Source organism: Gymnoscopelus braueri (genome assembly GCF_963280865.1).
Source record: "Gymnoscopelus braueri genome assembly, chromosome: 11".
NCBI classification, from domain to species: Eukaryota; Metazoa; Chordata; class Actinopteri; order Myctophiformes; family Myctophidae; genus Gymnoscopelus; species Gymnoscopelus braueri.
Genome location: NC_137613.1, coordinates 50358054 through 50381294, shown reverse-complemented (window position 1 = coordinate 50381294; position 23241 = coordinate 50358054). Strand labels below are relative to the sequence as shown.

General features: G+C 41.1%; 1 protein-coding gene across 1 annotated transcript; it reads right to left on the bottom strand.

Moving 5' to 3' along the window:
* Nucleotides 1-1760: 1760 nt before the first annotated feature.
* LOC308094562 (serine incorporator 1-like) lies at nucleotides 1761-23241 on the bottom strand. Its single transcript, XM_080441299.1, has 10 exons — nucleotides 23079-23241; nucleotides 17562-17723; nucleotides 15172-15362; nucleotides 13920-13999; nucleotides 12864-13001; nucleotides 9368-9537; nucleotides 7002-7092; nucleotides 5853-6000; nucleotides 5069-5284; nucleotides 1761-3436 (listed from the first exon to the last, which is right to left on the bottom strand). Exons 1-10 carry the CDS (start codon nucleotides 23115-23117, stop codon nucleotides 3298-3300), a joined length of 1374 nt encoding a protein of 457 aa, XP_080297425.1. The 5' UTR covers nucleotides 23118-23241; the 3' UTR covers nucleotides 1761-3297.

Below are 23241 nucleotides of genomic sequence, written 5' to 3'. Positions count from 1 at the left end.
AAACCGATTAAATAAAGTTTGTTATTCAGAACCTTTTAATATTTGCAATTGTTAATACAATATTGAAAACTTCTCTTAAATTAGTGTATTCATCCAAATGAAGGTCATACAGCATAATTTGAGAGGCAAAGACATAATAAAAAATATTAAGTGATTAATATTAGGATAATTGGCTCAATTTACCCCAAGGCATTTGGTTCATCTTGCCCCATGGCCACCATTTTGACCTAACCTGGCTAGCTTAATGCTTCAGGCTAATCTTTAGCTAAATGATTCACATGGTTTTATACATTGGAATATCACCAACATGCATGATATATAAGTTTAGACCTGGGTACATTTGCTTTAAAATAAAAATCATTTTACAAGAAAAGTACTTTGACCAGCAAAAAACACCTTTTTGTGTAGAAATATGCTTATCACTTTGCCCATGTGTCTCTCAACTTCACAGCCAGGTGGAAATGATGGGTGTGTCCTGATTTTAAGGTCAAATGACAACTCATGTGTATAGTTTTAAAGATACAGGGGGTGGTTCAACTTACCCAGAGGTTCATCTTACCCCGTTCTCCCCTATCCTAAGTTTTGAACAAAACATTTTAAGGCTTTAACAAAAATAAATAAATACAAATAACTAATCATGTGGAGCTCAGGATCCAGACGTCTATTAAAAGATATAGGTGGTCAGCGTTGAACAAATACATACTCAAGTAAATACTCAAGAATTCAAAAGTACAAATTACGAAGTACATTTGAAATTTAGAACATTTCCAAAAAAAACACAGAAATATTTTCACAAAATTTGAAATGGGGCTTAAGTGGTTAATTCATAATATATGTAAGAGCCATTTCACTTGTTTCTAATTTGATGACGTCACCGCAGGGTGCGGTCAAGGCCAAGGTTGCCTAGGTACTTAAAGAGGATCTTTAATCAGTGTTAGGTGTTGCCAGTGGCAAATAGCTTTTGACTGTGTTTGATAGAGCTGGTGGTCTGTATTCTCTGTGTTTATTTATATATATATATATATTGATTTATTGTATGCTTAAAGTGATTGGCACGACAAAGATACAGATAATAAAACATTGTTTATGAATTCCATGGACGTTTGGACCTTCAGTATTTGAGCACACGTCAGAACTTCCTCTGCAACCAGTGTAGTGCCAGAAGTATAGGACCTTTGACACTACACTTAACAGTAGCACCCAAGTATAGGACTCGGGCGTTTTTTGGTAAGTTTGGGTTCCCATAGTTCCTTCCTAGAAATGTAGTGGAGTCAAAAAGTACAATATTTCTATTTCAAATGTAGTGGAGTGAAAGTCATAGCCTCGTAAACCCTCCCTCCGGAAATCTCATTTGTAATTTATTTCAGGATACATCAAATGCAAATGAGATTTCCGCAGGGAGGGGGGTTTACCAGGCTATGAAAGTCATCAGCTTGCAAGAAAAACAAACTCTCCAAAAATGTAAATATACCTAGTTACGGTCCACCACTGCAGGTGCCCTTTAGGAACCCCCCCCCACCCACTATTCTGTTTCCCCATTTACCATGAAATATTGTACACTGTATACTAACTGCTTTAATAATCATCAGTTGTACAGTAGGTCCACTGCCTCATCTCTCTACCTTAGAGCTCCCCCTTGTGGTGTGTTATTGCCCTGTTTCTTTTACAAGTGTGAAAATTAAATACACTTCTAAATGAGCACCTTTGATGCTCATGTACGCACGCACGCACGCACACACGCTGGAACAGAAGGACAGTGGCCCGTTTATACATTTATTGGTTATATAATTATTGAAGGTCTAAAATAGAACAGAACGGTGTGCTTGTAGATTGGCTGTATTTGTTATGTTTGACAATTCTTTGGGGAAAAACAATTTGGCATTATTGTCACAGTACAATATTAACGTCACAATAACATATTTTCATCACAACTTCGATATTGAGGCATTTGGTTTCAAATGTGACATTTGATTTTCACCCACCCTTACACCAATGCCAACTGCCGAGGTCACTACTATGACCTCCTAAATAGTACAGAATGTAGTCTTGACAGTATAATATATTCAAATATGTACTATAAATCCCCAGGCCATTTGAACAGCTTTTAATTTGAGACTAGAAATAGAAACAAAGAACATACTTTTCTGAATTACAACATCCGAGATTAAAAAAACAGAATCAGACAAATATTTACTCAGAAATCTGAGGGTGTCAGCCATGAAAACAATGAACTCTGAACTGGCAATTAGTATGTGAAATATTAATGGCATGAACTATAAAATGAGCTATAAAATAAGGAACCAGCCAGGAATGTATTTACAGTAGCAGATAAGAAACAAGATACACAGTCAAATGAATATTTGGCAGACAGATTAAATCACTTGTGAACATTAAGTGAGTCATTAAGGCACATTAAGACAAATATAAAGTCTTCAAAAGTAAAAAATAATCAAGCGGATTCATTTAAAGCTACAACCATGTGCTCTTGTGGTGCAAATAACAACAATGGCTTTGTTCAGACTGCAGGTAAATTCCATTTGTTTATCAAATCTGATCTTAAGGACTGATTGTCCAGTTACAGTATTTGCGAGAACGGAATTGTGTATTCGGACATTATAGACCTATTTGCATTGATGACTGCACTAACAATGTAAATACGTAGGCGTAACACTTAAAAGTTACACTCCATCGTACGATGGGTCACCGGAAATAGCTGATCTAGAATCTCACAAAGCGTCGCATCGCGTGCGTTGTGAGCTTGTAGATCAGCTATTTTTTCATCGAGACACATCGCGTTTCAAACCACCTCGGAATGTGGTTCAAAGCTGATTTGAAACAGTCCGTTTTCATGTGATATTTTTGCTGTTCGGACTCGATGAATCCAATCCGATTCCAATTGGCTCTATGCCATTCTGGTCAAACAGAGTCACTCTCAACAATAACACTCTGCTACACCAGTGAGTCTCAAAGTGTGGTCCAGGTACCCTCTCATGGTTCCTTGAGGGGGCTCCAAATGGCCCCTTACGGGTGTGTAACTCTGAAAGTGTGCAATGCAATGCACACTTTCAGAGTTATGGGGGTCCTTGAAATTCAAAAAAGTTTAAGAACCACTGCGCTACACTAAATGGAACAGAGCCTGCATTAGTACAATTAGTAAGACGATGTGAAGGAAGTAAGGAAGAAGCCCAATTTCTTTCCAATATGGCTGCTGTGCTAGAGTCAATCTAAATAGGCCAACAATCAGATTAGCCTGCGGTGTGAGCGTATAGCCTTTACTGTAGTGACAGTTTAGGCGTTTCAGTTGAATTCTCGGTCGGGCAGGATGAGCGGAGCCACCAGGGTCCACAGGTACAGCGCCAGACCCAGCCAGCTGGACGAGATCTTCACCCACACCGCCGGCATGGTGCTCTTCATGGCGTGGTAGTCAGAGTCAGGCCTGGAGGGAGAAGACGGTGTAGCGTTAGAAGGGATAAAAGCAACAACAAAAAGGTCCCAATCTGTGATTTGTGAAACAGCGTGAAAAAGGAGCCCTCCTCCAGTAGCACTCCGTTTCCTAAACTAGTGTTTCCAAAACAGTGGGTCGGGACATAAAACACAAGAACACAAGGTACATTTAAATAATTAAAAATATACGTATTTAGTTTACTCTTTGAGTGCCAAAACCGGAGATCTACGGTCTCGCAAATACATGCGTTGAGTGCCGTGGGCCGCTCTAACGCAACTTTGGAATGATCCGCGGACCCTGTAAAATGGAATGGACGGATGTGAATCCTGTCCAAAAAACCTACCTCCCGTCCACTCCCATTATAGGATCTTGAGAAAAAGCTCCATATCTCCATATCTTTTTACGTGGTGAAAACGAGCCATTTTCACCGGGCGATCACTCTGCATTGGCGGATCGCGTTAGAAATAGTATTGTTCCAGTACTTAGACGGGACCCTTGACCATCGCGCACGCACCCTTTGTTTACATCTCTAAACACCTCAGTGTAAACGGTAAGAACACTGGCATTAGATGTACCCCGTTTAAAAAAACCTCTGGCACTAAATGTGTTAAAAACACCAAGAGAGCTCGCCTTTTTAAGTTCCACAACTGGTTGGTAGTGTATTCCACAACTTAGGGCCATAGACACCAGAAACTAGCCTCACCAGTGTTCTTATGAGAAGAATTGCGAACCTCGAGTACGGAGAGCGGAGGAGGACCTGAGTGTACTGGTTGGAACATAAAGTTTTATAGAATCCTTGATATATAAAGGTGCTAAGTTATTAAGTGCTTTGTAAACAAATAAAAGTGCTTTAAAATCTAATCTAAAAGATACAGGTAGCCAGTGTAGTGTTGACAAGACATGACTAGTGTGATCTCTTCTGCTAGTGTTGGTTAAAATTCTAGCTGCCGCATTTTGGATTACTTGTACATTTTCTAATGGATTTCTTTGGTAGTCCTGTAAAAAGAGAGTTGCACTAATCTAGCCGGCTTGTTATAAAAGCATGGATAAGGACTTCTGCATCTTTCTCTTACCTTAGCCATGTTTCTTAACCCATTTAGACCGGGAAAGAATCCACGCCATTTTTAGATTTCTTTGGCTATTCAAAAATAGCAGATATACAAGCTCATAGAGCGGCACCAAGTGCCGCACTATGAGCTGGTAGATCTGCTATTTTTGAAAAATCGTGAGAATTTGTGCAAATCTTTGAATATGTATTTTTAAAGCAAACATTTTTTAACTCAAATCTTTGCTTCTGGGGATTCTACAAATGTCTTCTAAATCCTAACAGGTTTTTTTTTGGAAAACACTTATGTTGCTATAATATCAGTGGTTCTCAAACTTTTTTCATGTCAAAGACCCCCAAAATGATGTGTTGTTCCAGGGACCCCCAGAAGATTCGAGTTTACAAGATTTGAGTAAAAAATGTACATAGATATTCAAAGATTTGCACACATTTTCCACGATTTTTCAAAAAGATTGCAGATCATATATTTCTGCTATTGTTTGAATAGGCAAATAAATCTATACAATGACACAGATGCGTTCCCGGTCTTAATGGGTTAAATGAGTGACGACACTTACTGGTACCAGTTGGTGAGGGTCATCATGATGTACAGAGAGGCCAGGCAGAGGCTGAAGTGGAAGAAGGCGTAGCTGTAGGTGACCCCGTCCTCCTCGTTGTCCACGGCGCGCCGGACCCCGTCCTCGCCCGTGGCGGCGTCGTCGTCGGCCGTCAGACCCTGGCCTTCCTCCGTCTGCATCAGCTTGTTCACCTGGGAGTTGTTGGACGAGCGGATGCTGCGGAGTGGGGGGTAGGACCAAGGTTGTTATAGTGTTGCATTTTTCAGTAGTTTTTTCTTCTTTTTTTTGTGCTGACTTCTTGTTTTTAGTTTTAAATTTGTTTTTAAAGCAAGTTTGCTAGATTAGTTCCGTTTTTACTTCGTGAATGTGTCTTTATCGTTACAACTCCAAATGCAATGTCACGATTAATGACAATATTGTTACCTCCCTATGTTACTAGAGCTACTGACACACGTTTGATCCTATACCTGGTGCGTGCTTATGAATACCACTGCTTTTCTAGGGAGACCCGCTGTGATTGGCCAGTAGTCGCTGTGATTGACAGTTCTCGTTTTTGCAACTATGCCTAAACCTAACCTTAACCCTAACCCTAATCTCAGTAAAACTATACCTAAATCCAACCCTAACCTCAGTAAAACAATACCTAAACCTAACCCTAACCTCAGTAAAACAATACCTAAACCTAACCCTAACCTCAGTAAAACTATGCCTGCCAGGGAGCCAATCAGACACAGGTAAGGCGGGTCTATCCCATAACGTTGGTGGGATCCATAATAACGCATACCTGGCATAGAGCGTACAGAAGAAGAAGATGACCAATCCCACGATGCCTTGCGCGTCCCACCACTGGACGTCTTCTCCTGGAGCCGTGGTCGGCGCTGGAGTCGGACTGTTACTGACCAGACTGAGCAGGCTGGGGTTACACTGACGATCTGGACAAATAGGCAGTCATGAAATAATGAATGGGATATTAATGAGGTATATTCAAAGACAAATAACATCATATGACCTTACACATGGAATAAAGCAAAGTAATAATCTCAAGAGTCAAGACTGAACCATTTTGTTAGGCCAAATCCCAGTCTGTGATTTGTGAAACAGCGTTTCCTAAACGATTAACACAGTATGTAAAATAAAGCCGTTCAATTGTCATTCCAAATCTATGTCGTTGCTGTTCTACATACAGCCAACCAGTGGAAGAAATCACAGATTGAGGCTTTTGCTTTTATGAAGTATCTCAGACCATTGATGTTTATATGGATGAGTGCTAGTTTGACCACTTTAAACACTCTTTCATCTTATAAAATAACGAATAACCGAAAGTAGCCGATCTTTAAGCTCACAACACGTCACAGCGAGCTTGTAGATCGGCAATTTTTTGGTGCTCGACATAACAGTGGTTCTTAACCTTTTCAGGCCGCGACCCCCCAAAGTAATCATATTTTAACTGGGGACCCCCGACCCTGACAAGCACTTGGAATTGTAGGAGTTGAGGCATTACATTTAGTTTGACTCAGTTCCCACGGATAAATATTGTGAAAATAGCTGATCTACAAGCACACGCGAGGCGTTGTGAGATTGTAGATCGGCTATTTTCACAATTTCTGCCTCTTTCTTATATTATTTGACAATTTCGCCAAAGTTTGACCAGTTTATATAGTATAGTTTGTTGATTACTTTTGATGCAGAAATGGAAATTTCATTTATTTTCCTTTTTAAAAAAAAAGGTCTTAAAAGTTCTTAAATTGCACTTTACTGTCATCTGGGGACCCCCCCCCCAAATAATGTGGGGACCCCCCCTGGGTCCCGGCCCACACGTTGAGAACCACTTCCATAGAAGACATGCTGGCTTCTATGGAATCCAAATGGCTGAAATCAGTCGAGGCGACTGAGAACTTAAATCCATACATTCCATGAGTGTCATGTGACTCACTGGGGTTGTTGGACATGGCCGACCAGGTGATGTACATGGTGTAGGCAGAGATGAGGGACGCTTGGAGCAGACCGGAACTGGGCTGAGCTTCCTGTTGATAACATAACGGGGGAAACCATTAATCCCGTTAACATCGCTCGATCCAACAGACAATTTAACTGGATACAATTTTTAAGAATTGGATAATGCGTTTAGTGATGTTATACGTGAACAGTTCTAATTAAGCAATATTACACGAGAGGGTGTGCTTTACCGTCATTATTGGCACGCCAGTGATGCGGTCAGGAACGAGGTGAAGCCGAGTTCCGCAAGCATCACTGAAGTGCCAATAATGTAAGGTAAAGCACACCCTCGAGTGTAATATTGCGATTATACAACAGTTACCAACAAAACACATCCAAATGTATTCATATTGTGGGGCAATTAATAATAAAAAAAATTCGCTATTATCCGTTTCCCTGTAAAGAGAAGAGTTTCTGACTGAGACATTAAATAGTCCCTGTAGCAGCGCTTTGAGTTTGAGGCACCGTCTCATCAACACAGCTGAGCTATCAACGCTTGCGCAGTGGAATGAATTCCAGTAGGCTATATGCTCCGTCGTACGACCGTGTCACGTGGCCAAAATAACTGATCTACAAGCTGGCGACGCGTTGTGAACTTGTAGATCGGCTATTTTCGCCGTGCGATACCTTCGTACGATAAAGTATAACATACACTGGACTGTTAACGAAATGGGAGTAATTTTACTTTAACACAGGAGGGTATTTATAACCTTCTAACCATTGATCAACCGTAAGTCCACAAAATAAGTCAAAATTAACAACATAGTCCATTTTGCATAGCTGTTTGTTCTCCGGTGGCGGCGGTGGGTCAGGCTACTGTCTGTTTGTTTTCCTACCGTGGGACAGCGTGACTTCACAGCACAGCTGTGCCATATATGGTCTAATCAGGTGCAGACTGCAGTGCGGAGTGATATATTAATGTGATTATGTGCTATGATGCTGGTTTGAAGCACGGCTAGATAGCTATTTCAGCCAATCAGATTGCTTGGTCGGAAATACCTGTTGTATAATGAGCCGTCTTCAACTTCACCAAAATGTGAATGCAAATTATAAAATGAAAGTTTAAGCTACTTCATTTTGCAGCTTTGCTCATAATTAGAACCTAACTGATGCCAGATTTTAACCACTTAACACATTGAGTGCCAATCGCGTAGATCTACGCGAACCTATTTAAAGCCGCCACGTGCCAATCGCGTAGATCTACGCACCGGTGCTTTTTATTATTTTTCGAAAAAAAAGACTTTTTTCAATTTTTGGTACGGCACATTTTATTGTAGCACCACCGGAAACGGAATTATTTGGGATCCGGTTTTGCCGATCCTGTCGGCCCCCATTCTAATGACAAAACTGAAACTCCTTGTAGTTTTTTCTCCTCGCATATCACTGTTTAACGTAAACCGTTCTAACTACAACATGGATGCCCCGTTTGACACGTGGTCTTCACTGGTAGAATCAGGGAGATCTCCGCGATGTTTACAAACAGTGCACAGCTCAATCTTAAGGATTTTAACAAGGTCTATGGCGACGTGAAAAAAACTACAATAACACGTTGGCACTGGTGAGTACATTATGAGATTAACGTCTGGCATGGAATGTGTTATTATATAAATTTTCTATCGATTAGTCACCCCATGGAGAATTGAATGAATGGATAATTTTTTTGTCACATTCCTAAGCCAATAATTCGATGACCGGCAGCGGTTCCGGTAGGAGACACAAAGAGTCTCCTTTGTGTCTCCTACCGGAACCGATGCCTACCGGTCCGCTGGTCATCAAATTATTGGCTTAGGAATGCGGGGGAAAAAAATCCAATATCCATGAATTCAAGTCTCCATGGGGTGACTAATCGATAGGAAAAAAGTAATTTTAGGGGTGAACTATCCCTTTAAGCCCTATTCAGAAATGTGCAGATCTACAAGAAAATGCAGATCTACAAGCTCACAACGCGTTGCGATGCGACGCGTTGTGAGCTTAATGTATGTTTTATAATGTAGTATTTTATATCTACAAAGTAACTAGTAACTAAAGTTTTCAAATAATAGTAGTGGAGTAAAAGTACAATATTTGCCTCTGAGATGTAGTGGCGTAGAAGTAAAAGTATAGACAATTGGAAATACACCAGTAACATAAAAGTATCTAAAGATTGTACTTAAGTGCAGTACTTGAGTAAATGTACTTAGTTACTTTACACCACTGATAATTGCCACTACTGAACGTCACAAAAGTCAATAATAATGGCCAGTATATCGGTCCGGTAAGAGTTGTTATGACGAGAAGCGTCAGGGTGTGTCTGTCGTGTATGACCTGGACTTTAGGCAGGATGGACACGATGGAGACGATGATGCAGAAGATGAGGTTGAGGCTGATGAAGAGCTTGTGCTCCGTACATCCTTCTGGCTGGGTGTAGAACACGTAGAAGAGAACCATGGCGCTGAAGGCCGCCGTGAAGAAGAAGATGGTGAACGTCAGTAGAGCTGAAAAGAACCAACAATTTTTTTTACAAAAAAGGTGTAGAGCGTTGGTTCTCAAAGTAGGCTCCGCTGAGGACCCCCCCAGGGGTCCTTGAGAGGGTTCCAAGGGGTCCCCAGCAAAATGCGTTAATACATTTTAACCCCTTTATCAGTATTTTATACATAGGCTGTTTATACATAGGCTGTACAAGCTCACAGCACATCACTTCGTGCTGCACTGCAAGCTTGTATATCTGCTATTTTTGAACATTTTCGATACATTTTTTTAACACAAATCTTCTCTTCTGGGGGTTCCCTGGCACAAAACATTTTCAGATGGGGGTCCGCGGCCAAATATATACAATAACACCACCACATATTATTATTAGGCCTGTCACATAATCACCTACTGTAGTTATAATTATTTGAGCTAATCACAATTATTTTGCTTAGTCAACCAACTCCAGTTGTAAATGCCAGTCCCTTGGTCAAGGGCACAAGCAGGAGTGTACCCAACATGCATGTCTTTTGGTACTATGATAATGGGTAATGCACTAAGTACTCTGACAACAGGTACAGCGGTTATGCAATCCCAACGTGCTTCGCCGTGGTCTGTATAAAAACAGCTGGATGAAGTTAAAAGAAATGTCATAATTATATAGTCTGTATAAAAACAGCTGGATGGAGTTAAAACAAATGTCACAATTATTTCAATAATTTTTTTCCATGTCACTGTCTACGCTCTTAACCACTTCAACCTGGTGTCATACAGGGCAAAACATTTCATACATGTAAAAGGCTGTATGTATGCACAGCAGCCATATTGGAATGAAATTGGGCCTCTTCCTTACTTCCTTCACAGGTCTTACCAACTGATTAAGGCTCTGTTCCATTTAGTGTAGCACAGTGGTTCTCAAACATTTTAATTTCAAGGACCCCCATAACTCTGAGAGTGTACAAATGGAACCAAATGGACCCGTAAGGGTCCATTTGGTTCCATTTGTACACGCTCATAGTTACACACCTGTAAGGGGCCATTTTGAACCCCCTTAAGGAACCATGAGGGTCCGTGGACCACACTTTGAGACCCACTGGTGTAGCAGAGTGTTTCCAGTGAACCAACATGCACAATATCAGCACCCTGACTCTGTTTGACCCGAATGGAACACAATCTTAATTAGCATCATTGGCAACACCTGTGAAGGAAGTAAGGAAGAGGCCCAATTTCTTTCCAATATGGCTGCTGTGCATAGAGCCTAAAGCCAAATTCCATTCCCCAAAGCTCGGTCACTCGCTCACTCTCCTCACTTCCTCCACTCGCGCCTAAGCCCCGCCCCTGTGAGGAGCCGAGGATTATTTGCGAAGACGGAGTGGTCGAGCGGTTGCCGTCAAAGGATCGGACTGCACTTAGCATCATTTCAAAGCGACGGAAAATTCCGCGATCACTTATGACGTCTCAAACAGCTGGACCAGAGCCGTGGATGAAAATATACATGCATAGAATAATATGCAGGTATAGAATAATACAGATTATAAGAATAGACAATTCATCAATGTGGATGGCCACATTGTTATCTTTATAGTTAACATTTTGTGCAAAGCCATTTATTCCTGAAATAGTGAACGAAGCGCCAGGATGAGCAAACTTACATTTATGAATTAAATCCTGACCCGTCTCTCTTTTTGCTCGTACAGTCCCCAGACCCCCCACCCCCCGCAGCAGTCCCGCACGGCACTGCTGCTTATAACAGCCACCGTATATTACAGAGTATGTCTGACTCTGAATTACATCATTCATGCAGGGTGGCCATACGTCCTCTTTTACCCGGACATATCCTCTTTTGGGGGGCTGTCTGGGGGGTTTTATAAAATCCTTCAAATGTCCGGGGTTTTGAGAGTTTGGGTGATATCCCCCCCACTTCTGGGACGAAGAAAAAAGAAAAAAACTCAGACGATTTTGTGATTTTGCTTGATATTGTTTGATAGCGAAATAAATCATGACTGATAGACATGAAAGAAGACCCTTCACAGCTAGAAAATTAACATTTTTAAGAATCGGTTCAGAATTGAAATAGTACGGCTATAGTTAAAGCGTAAAGTGTCCTCTCCTATATTCAGTCTATATATAAATACAATACATTATTTTAAACATAATCTTTGTCACAGTAATTTATAGTACCGTAGTCCATGCACTGCATTGAGGCATGCAAGGAGAGAAATGAACTATCAGCTTTTGAGACAGAATAAGTGTGCACAATATATTACAATGTATATAATTGTATTATGCTTTATATCATACAACGCCATAAAGCCAGTGGCTTGTTGCGTCTTTTCTGTTAATTTACACTGTGTGTGTGTGTGTGTGTGTGTGTGTGTGTGTGTGTGTGTGTGTGTGTGTGTGTGTGAGATGCGCAACGAGTGATCGGCGGGGGCGAAGGGGGGGGGGGGCAGCCGGTGTTTCGGCATGGTTTCGGGTTTCAAGCATTGTTTGTGTGGCCACATGTGGAGGAGGACCATGTATACGTCACGGGAGAAGGGAAAAAACAAAAAAAACGTGTACACGTGATGCGGAAGTCTGCCGCGGAGGAGCTGTGGAGAGTGGTCGAGCGTACACTTGATGTACACTCGCTAAATGCGGAAGTGGAGAGCCTCCTCGGCTCCTCCACTCGACTCCACTCGCCTCCTCCAAGAAGCAATAATTGGACCCTGACTACTTCCGGTTTGAAGTCGGAGTGACCGAGTGGGAGTGAGCGAGTGGCCGAGATTTTCGGGTTTGGAATTTGGCTTAACACATTGACCGCCAGAGGTTAATCTCATAATGTACTCACCAGTGCCAACGTTTTATTGTTGTTTTTTGTTTTTTTCACGTCGCCATAGACGTCGTTAAAATCCTTAAGATTGATCTGTGCACTGTTTGTAAACATCGCGGACATCTCCCTGTGTCTACCAGTCCAAACCACGTGTCAAACGGGGCATCCATTGTTGAGTTAGAACGGTTTATGTTAAACAGTGATCAGCGAGGAGAAAAACTACAATCGAAGAAAATGGCGTTTCAGTGTAGACTTTAGAATGGGAGCCGGCGTGATCGTCAAAACCGGATCCCAAATAATTCTGTTTCCGGTGGTGTTACAATGAAATGTGCCGTACCGGAAAATTGAAAAAAAAAGTTTTCGAAAAAAAGGAAAAAGCACCACAGCCCGTAGGCTACGGGATCGGCGCTTAAGCGTTGGATTTAACGGCCCGTAGAACTACGGGCCCGGCGGTCAATGTGTTAATGGTTAGGACAAGGCTAAGGTGTCAGTGTGTTTGTTGAGGGCCACGTGTGTGGACAGCGCCGCCGTGTGGTCTACCTCCGAACCAGCACTTGGAGTTGCCTTCCTCGGCCCTCTCCAGCCAGGACTGGTTCCAGGAGTGAGCAAAGTCCACCAGCAGGATGAGCTGGATGATGATGAAGATGAATGAGCCGACTGCACCAAAGTAGTACCACACTGCAACCAGAAAATACACCGTCAAATAACACTGGAATGAGATAAGACACCTTCACATCTCTCTACAACATCATGTACAATATGCTCTACTCAACAGACAAATGTGACTTAGGGCATATGAAAGAAGAGTTACCTAGGCACTTTAAAAAAAAAGACTCATTCTGAATTAATGAGTGCTCCAGTACTTTATTTAGGCAGTGTTTTTAATATTGTAGGGTTGGGTATCGATTGGGTTTTATTCGATACCGGTGCTAAACCGGTATTCTTAAAGCGTTGCCGACTTTCCTTTGTTAGTTAGGGCATACCAATTACGATTGAGGCATTAAGCAGGCACTGTTTGAACACTGGTGAAACAACATCTGGTAAATGGTCAATGAATTACCGTACTAAGAAACTAAAGATATGTAACAAAGTAACTACTATAAGATAAAGATATACAGCCTAGGTTTCTAGGTGTTGGGGTTAAGGCTACAGTATATACCTGAGTGAAGGTTTCTAGGGGTTAATTTCAGACTAAAACAATGACGAATCACTGACGACAAATAAAGAAAAACTAAGCTATGATGATTAAAACTATGACTTAACATATTGACACTTTTGTCAACAAATAAAAACTAGACTAAAATGTTAGTGAGGGACTAGTGGAGAAGAGATCCAGTAGAACTATTACAAGTCATTTTATGCTTGGTTGTGTGTGGGTGTCACACTCCAAAAATAAGCAGCGACACAAGGCATATAAATCAGTGATTAGGACACCATCATGGCTAACTAAAATACATTTTAGTCGACTAAATCAACTGTAGATTTAGTTGGCAAAAATCTTAAAACTAGACTAAAAAAACTTTTCAGATGACTAAGATATGACTGAAACTAAATGGAATTGTATTCAAAAGACTGACTAAAACTAAATAACTGTACCTGTAGTGAAGGTTCCATCAGGAATGAAAAACGCTCCTACGGTGATGCCAACCAGGATGAGGAACTTGAAGAACCAGAACCTGACAACACAAATACAGATCTATTACACATGTCCTCTTAAACGGTCAGCCACTGTTTTTCTGTCTATACGGGTCTTTACATACAGTGAGCGTCGCGAATAAGCGATCTGAAAATGGAAGAAAATGTATCTGTGAACATTTCACATCAAATACAGGTTTTGATGCTTTTATTCGCTGTGAAAAATCATGATGTTCTCCTCATGACACAAACAGCAGTTTAAATTAATGTGAATTAATCACTAATCACATGAAATAGGCTCCAGGTGTGTACGGTGAAGATTATTATTGTTTTATTTATTTTATTTTAGAGAACCTTAGACCACAACTGTTATTTGTGTGATATGGGACAGTGGAATTATAATAAATTAATATTAATCATTATCGGTGGTCATTTGATGAGGCTTGTGCTCTCTCTCGCTCTCTGAAAACAACAAAATAATGGAAAATTCACCCACTTGTTTACACCTGATTCTTGAAAACCCCTGCAACAAACTGCAGAGGTGCACTGTGCTAGTGTGACCAGCAGAGGGCAACATTGCCTCCCTGTCCACAGTGGTGGCTAGAGAAGAGAGTTGTAACCTAAAGGTTACCGGTTCGATTCCCCGGACCGGCAGAAAAGAAATCTGGGCAGGGAAGTGAATGGCCCACCCATGACCCCTCCCCCAACACAGCGTGCCCTTCAGCAAGGCACTGAACCCCCAGAAAGCAATGTCCTCTCCACACTTGTGGAACGCCCATAATGTGTTTGTGTATGCTTTTGTGTTTGTGTGTGTGTGTGTGTGTGTGTGTGTGTGTGTGTGTGTGTGTGTGTGTGTGTGTGTGTGTGTGTGTGTGTGTGTGTGTGTGTGTGTGTGTGTGTGTGTGTGTGTGTGTGTAAGCTATTAGCACACAGTATAAGACAGTTGTTGGCAGCTCCCAGGTTTTACTGTGTGTGTGTGTGTGTGTGTGTGTGTGTGTGTGTGTGTGTGTGTGTGTGTGTGTGTGTGTGTGTGTGTGTGTGTGTGTGTGTGTGTAGCAGGGCGTTCCTGAAAAAGAGAATTTGTTCTCAGCAAACCTCCCAGGGTAAATAAAGGTACGGTAACGTTTTATTTTCAAAGCGTGTGTGTGTGTGTGTGTGTGTGTGTGTGTGTGTGTGTGTGTGTGTGTGTGTGTGTGTGTGTGTGTGTGTGTACCCGTTTTGTATGGTGGCTCTGGGGTCCTTGCTGCTGCGGACGCGGATCATGATGACAGAGAACAGGAAGAAGAAGCAGGTCATGGCGAAGCACACGCGGTACACCGACTTGTAGCCCACGATGATGTCACAGTTCACCTGGTTCTCCATGCCGGGGACCAGGTGTGTCCCCCCCACACAGAACCCTGGAATCTGATGAGGAAACACAGCAGTAATTAAATTAACCCATTCAATCCGGGAACGCACACTGTGTCATTTTTGGGCGGTGTAGCCGCCCCTATAAGTGGGGTTGGGACACCTCGTTAGTACACATTTGCTGTACTGTGATTGGCTCATTAGTACACCCCTAGCTGTACTGTGATTGGCTGACTCTAATGGCTGACTCTATCCAGCACTGTGATTGGCTAGCGAGACACATGATGACATTAATAACCTATAAATAGGACTATGCACTTAAAAATATATATTTAAGTGAGCTTCCATCACTGTGATGACCACTGTGATGACCACACCGCCACTTCACACTGGGTGTGATTTTTTAGCTCTAACCATTATTTTATACTTTGGACTATTCAAAAATAGCAGATATACAAGCTATGAGCTTGTAGATCTGCTATTTTTGAAAAATCGTGAAAATGTGTGCAAATCTTTGAATATATATGTTTCTTAAAGTGAACATTTGTAACGGTCAAATGTCTTTGCTATACTATATCAGTGGTTCTCAAACCTTTTCTTGTCAAGGACCCCCAAAATTATATGTTTTTGGCCGCCGATCAAAATATGTTGTTCCAGGAACCCCCCCAGAAGCAAAGATTTGGGTTAAAATGTTGTTTCAAAACAATGTATGTATTCAAAGATTTGCACAAATGTTCAAGATTTTTCAAAAATAGCAGATCTACAAGCAGATCTACAAGCTCGTAGCTATGAGCTTGTAGATCTGCTATTTGTGAATATCCAAAGTATAAAATAATGGTTTAAGTGGTAGCACAGATGCGTTAATGCCAGGTACCAGGTGGGTGAAACCCACAAAATGCCCGATACCAGGTGTGCGCCACCCACACAGAAACCTGGAGTCTGATGAGGAAACACAGTAGTACAAAGTAGGACTGATGCAACGTGTGAAAAAGGTGTGCTGTGGTCTGATGAGACCACATTTGAAATTGGTTTTGGAAATTATGGACGTCGAGTCCTCCGAGCTAGAGGAAAAGGACCATCCATATTTTTTGTTTTTTGGCCCTGCGCTTTATGTGCAGAGATTTCTCCAGATTGTCTGAATCTTTTGATGATATTATGGACTGTAGATGGTGAAATCCCTACAATTCTTTGAAATTTTGTGTTGTTCTTAAACTTTTGGACTATTTTCCCAGTGGTGAACCTGACCACATCCTTCCTTGCTTGCTTGCGACTGACTGAGCCTTTCAAGATACTCCTTTTACACCCAGTCCTGACACTATCACCGGTTTCCAATTAACTTGTTGAATATCCATAGTCTTTTGCTGGCCCTGTCACCACTTTTTTGAAAGGTTATTGCTGGCATAAACTTCAGGATAAGCATATAAGCATATATATTTTAGAAGTTGATAAGATAACTTTACATAATTATAATTGTCTTTGTACTGTTTTCAATTAAATATATAAGACGATTTGCAGGCTCTACCTCTCTTAATATTATTTTCATTGGCCCACTGTGGATGTGCGTTTAATTACCGGTAGGTATGCTTTGCAATTAAATATATGTCAAAAAAGGATTCGAAGATGATCATATTTTGTTTTATTTACATTTTCCACAACGTCCTAACTTTTTTGGGAATTGGGTTTTTGTAATTAAGAACAGAAATTTATTTGTTGTTCGGTGCTATTTTATATGTTGATGAATTGAATACCTAGGACCCCAAAGGAAACAAGACCACAAGGACCTTTTTGGTGTTATCCTTTTAGACAAAGTGTTCTCGTGCTGTTTTTACATTTCTGTCTAATAAAATATTCAATCAATCAAACAACAATCAAACAACAGGTCACCCACACAGAAACCTGGAATCTGGTTGGATAGAAACGCAGTTATCAGGTCAAACATGAATCATGATGCTTTGAGGTTCAACAGGTCTAGGAGTATCCAGGCATAGATTTTACGGTCGTTCCACGGTCTGAGAATCTAGTAGCGCTTGATCAGAGCACTAAGTCATGCAAAACTTGACCAATCAAATCCAAATGTGGGGTTCGGGTACACCAGGAGTTCTTGGGGGGGTTCCAGGGGGGTCCCCAGCTAAATGTGTTAATGCAGCATCACAATAGGTAGATTAGACAGACAGACAGACAGACAGACAGACAGACAGACAGACAGACAGACAGACAGACAGACAGACAGACAGACAGACAGACAGACAGACAGACCTTCTTCAGTTGTGTCTCCATGCCCGGTAGGATCATGATGACAGACAGGAAGGTGCCCAGCAGCAGCAGGAAGGAGAAGGCCAGGCGGGTGATGGTGGAACTGAACGACGCCGGACAGCATGAGGACAGCAGACAGGGTGCTGATCCACACAGACATGAGGCCTGGAGGACAGACACACACACAGACAGCCCTGTCACAATTATTACATGAACGTGTGTGTGAATGCAATGCACAATCACTGTAAAGCGCCTTGGATAAAAGTGCTATATAAATGCACCATTTACCATTTCTGTGTACAGAGGAGGGCTGTGGACAGTTCAGAAACCTGCCTACCAGTGACATCATCTGGCAAGCAGTTTTCAAGTTTCAAAACTCAGATTTGTTTAGCTGTAGCCATTATTTATTTTATACTTTGGCTACTCAAAAATAGCAGATCTACAAGCTCATGGCTATCATAAGCTCTGCTATTTTTGAGAAATCATTACAATTTTTGAAAATCTTTGAATACATATCTTTTAAAGCAAACATTTGTAACTCAAATCTTTGCTTCTGGTGGTCCCTGGGACAAAATATTTTGAGATGGGGGTCCGCGACCAAAATACATATAATTCTGGGGGTCCTTGAAAGGTTTGAGAACCACTGATATTATAGCAACATACGGTTTTCTGAAAACGGTTCATTTAGAAAACATTAGTAGATGCGTTCCTGGATTGAATGGGTTAATGCAAGAACAATGGCTTCTATTTCATCATGCAACATTTCCAGGAAGAGAAAGGGTGTAGTTTCTATTAGCTTGGAATCCCCACTAATGATGTCATTGGTAGGCAGGTTTGTGAACTGTCCACAGCCTTCCTCTGAGACACAGAGTGAGTAGACAGAAATGGAGCCACCTTATAACGAGCATTAATGGGGACCAATTATACGAAGATATTAAGGTGGAAAATGGGTGAAGTGCTCCTTTAAGATTTAGGGCAGCATTCATTTGGACAGGAGACGGGGAGCTGAGCCGCATAAATGATGCCCCCACACACACACACACACACACACACACACACACACACACACACACACACACACACACACACACACACACACACACACACACACACACACACACACACACACACACACACACACACACACACACACACACACACACACACACACACACACACACAATTATACTTGTGAGGACATCAACCTTTTAGGACTGAGAATTTATGAATGCAATTTTCGCAATCTTTAGCAATTTTTAACCGTAAGCTAAAGCTGAAAAAATTGCAGATCTACAAGCTCACAATGTGTAGATCAGCTATTTTTCAGTCTACAACACCAGCATGCAAGCAAGTGTAAATCAGGCAAAACTCTATCTCTAATCCCTAAACCTAATTTATAAATGTCTAATCCTAAACCTAACCCCAACCTAATCTTTTTCTAATTGTAAACGTAATTCTAAAAATATTTTTTCCAACCATAAAAACAACAACTTTTCTTGTGAGGACCAGGAAAATGGTCCTCACGACATCTATTTCTCATATACTGTACATTCGGTCCTCACAAGTATAGTAACACACACACACACACACACACACACAAGGCATTAAGATTTAGGAGGACAGCACAGGACGGTGACTCACGCTGTTGTTAACCCGTTCAATCCGGGGACGCATCTCTGTCATTTTAGATTTCTTTGGCTATGCAAAAAATAGCAGATCTACAAGCTCATAGCGCGGCACCATGAGCTTGTAGATCCGTTATTTTTGAAAAACTGGAACATTTTTGCAAATCTTTGAATATATATATATTTTTAAAGCAAACATTGGTAACTCAAATATTGAAAGATTTGCACACATTTTCATGATTTTTTCAAAAATAGCAGATCTACGAGCTCATAGCGCGGCACTCGGTGCCACACTATGAGCTTGTAGATCTGCTATTTTTGAATAGCCAAAGAAATCTAAAATGACACAGAGATGCGTTCCCGGATTGAATGGGTTAAACTGATGGATAGCCCTTTGGGGGGGAGGGGGGGGGGCAGCACTGCACTGGCTGTGCATACATACACCGACACGTCGTTGCTGTCAGGCAGAAACCTTCCATCTCCGTCAGTGTTCATTTTGCCAGCAGATTTAGATGTAGTTTTTTAGTCATGGTCTTTTGGATCAAATTCCATTTTAGTTTTTTAAGTCGTATTTTAGCCATCTGAAATGTTTCAGTCGACTAAATCTACAGTGGATTCAGTTGACGAAATGATTTTGGCAGGGCCGTGATGGCTGTCATAACGGTCGATCCACAAGCTCGCAACGCGCGTTGTGAGCTTGTGGATCGGTCTAAAGTTATACTGGATCTCTTCTCCACTAACTAGTCCCTCCCTAACATTTTAGTCGTTTTTATTTGTTGACGAAACTGTTAATATATTTAGTCATAGTTTTAGTCATCATAGCTTCCTTTTTATTTAGTTTTCATCGGTGAAAAAAAGGTAGTCAACGAACATTTGTGTCAGAATCTTCGGAAACAAGATTAATACGAGCCTGTGACTTAAATAACAACTACATTGGATCCATTGGAACACAGGCAGGCTCTTTATTCCCATAGAGTATATGTTTTGCACATACAAGGCTTCCACCTGACAGCGACAAATAACATGCACAACACACAGTGTGTATGTATTGCTGTTGCCGTGACAACCCTGTCTGCTCTCCTCTCTCTCTGTATCCTTCTAGACAAACATCAACTATTGATGATGCACTGACACACATCAACCCTGAACTGATGCTGAGCTCATAGTCTCTCTCTCAGTCTCTCTCTCATCCTGTTAGGAATAGTCTCTCTCTCTCTCTCTGTGCTGTAAACAGGGCCTCACTCTCTCTCTCTCCCGCTCTCTTTCTGTCAATCTGTGTTGCGAATAGTATCTCTCTTCCCAGTATTGTAAACATTGTAAACAGGGTCTCTCTCTCTCTCTCACGCTGTGTTCTGAATAGTCTCTCTCTCCCTTTCTCTGTCTCTCATCCTGTGTTGTGACTTTCTCTCTCTCTCATTGTATTGTGAATAGGGTCATAATAACACCACAGGGTAACTGCAAGCATGGTAAATATGAACGCACGCAGACCTTAAAAAGGAGAAGTTCACCCAAAAAATTACTTATTTTCTATCAATTACACACCCCATGAAGCATAGAATTCATGGAGATTTGTTTTAGTTTTTGTCGCATTCCTGAGCCAATAATTATGAATTCAAGGCTTCATGGGGTGTGAATTGTTTTGAAACGGTTACGCGATCGCCAGCAGCGCGAGGAGGCAGACTTTTATGTTGCACCCGTTCAAATCTCCTGACAGACAGACAGACAGACAGACAGACAGACAGACACGGCCCCTTACTAAGCTGTGAAAGGAACATCGTGACATCACCGTCATCCCTCAATTAATTACAATAATGACATCACCCTCATCCCTTAATTCAATTACTGTAATGCACCACAGAGCACACGACCACGGTGCACGTACAACGTGTGATTTAACACACCCATCTGTGTGAAAAATGTACATGTGTATAGTGCAGGATTTGTCTTTTAAAGGGAAACATGTATTATTATGTGTATACATTTGATCTGACCAAATATGGACAAACTCACATCATGACAGGCATGCAGAGATTCCATGCATTTATAGAGATGAAGTGTAGTGATATGGATCTCAGCGTGAAGTAATTAAACACCTCTTGTTTTAACATTACTGAATACAAGGCACGAGTTCTTAGTATCGATACAATTGTTTCTTTGCAAGGCGATGCGATTTTAGATCGATACAAGTCACACGATAATATATGTTGCTGTTTACATAAATATAATTGGCTCGTTGAAATTAAAATTGATGCATCAATAGTTACTGTACTGTTGTTACACCCCTAATACAGTTCCATCATCATCATTGTCTTTACCTGACCAAAACCAATGCTACACATTCTGCATTAAGTGCAATTCAGTGAAATTGTGTTTCGATTCTTTTTTTGGGGCGATACCTATCATATCCCACGGGGGAATTTCAGCTCAACCAGCCGAGTGCTGCAACAGAGGAGCGTGGAGGGGGGGAGCAGTTAGGGGTTGAGTGTCTTGCTCAGGGACACATTGCTGAGAGAGCTGGAATCATACCTGGGACCTCTGGTACTCACTAACCATTCAGCTATGGCCGCTGTTCATGTTATTGTCATAATATATTAAGGTAGCGTAAGAGATTATTATTATTTAAAAAACAATTGGTTAATAGTTAAGGCTCTATATTGTGCTAGTAATCCTTTCTATAGAGCAGGGGTAGGCAACCTTAGGCACGGGTGCCACTGCCAACATTGGCACAGGGGAGGGTGATCACTGGCACACATGGCATACGTGTGAGTATTAAATTAAATATAAATAAAAGGTTTAGTCAGTTAGATTAATGTGTGGTGTCATAATTAAACGTAATAATTGATATGCACACAGATAATGAAAACATGGCACTTCATGTCAAAAAGGTTGCTGACCCCTGCTATAGAGAATTTGTTCAGTAACAGGGGTCTATCCAGCTCTTTAATAAACACTAAACACATTTCATCCACCTGAACATGTTGTGTGCACTAAACTTGACTAAAGCATTGGTTGTCAACCTTTTCAGACTGTGACCCCCCAAAAATCAAGTTAGAACTAGGAACCCCCCACCCTGACAAGCACTTGGATTGTAGGAGTTGTTGAGACATTACATTTAGTTTGAGTCTGTTCCACAGATATAGTGAAAATAGCAGATCTACAAGCTCACAGCACCACTGCGCCTCTTTCTTATATTATTTTTATTTGACAATTTGAATTTGGCCAATGTTTCACCAGTTTTTATAGTTTAGTTTGTTGATTACTTACAGCACCTTTAACTATCTGGGGAGAACACAGTGGTGTAAAGTAACTAAGAACATTTACTCAAGTTAACTTAAGTACAGAGTATAGTAACGGAGTATTTCTACATTTCAGTATGGATACTTTTACTTAAGTAAAAACAAATCGAGTACTTTTTCCACCACTGGGAGAACATGTATCATAACAGTAACACAAACAAAGACACCGCCAGGTTGTCTGTGAAACCCCGGAAATCAAGTTTTCAAAGCGTTTTTACACACATTAAAACACACCAAAATAAGTAATAACTGACACTGAAAGTGTCAATAAAAGATCGATTATTCCTAGCCTTGGATCAAGACGATCATAGATGTATTTGATCGAGTCTGACTTTTACTTTCGTATCGATCATATATGCAAATGTCAAAATCGATAATAAAAAAATATATACATCTATGATTATCTTGATCCAAGGCTAGATTGTTCCATAGTGTCAATACGGTAGGCGATCGATGTGTAAATCGAATAATCGATCAGCAAATCTACCGTATATCGTGTTCAATGTTCGCTCTGGCGCAGATCTAAACAAACGGACGTGAGGTCGATTTGTTTTGCCATATGTTTTTGTTAACTTTACTATAATAAAACGTATACTTACACAGCTGGCCAGTGAGCACAACGCCATACAGGCTCCCATGGTGTTTATGGAACACTTAACTTTTAAAATAAATGTGTTTTTTAATCCTAAAACCTGACGTTTTTTGGTTTAAAGTTTATAAGAGTCCAACGACGACGCACTTCTGGGTCTGGAAACAAGCAAG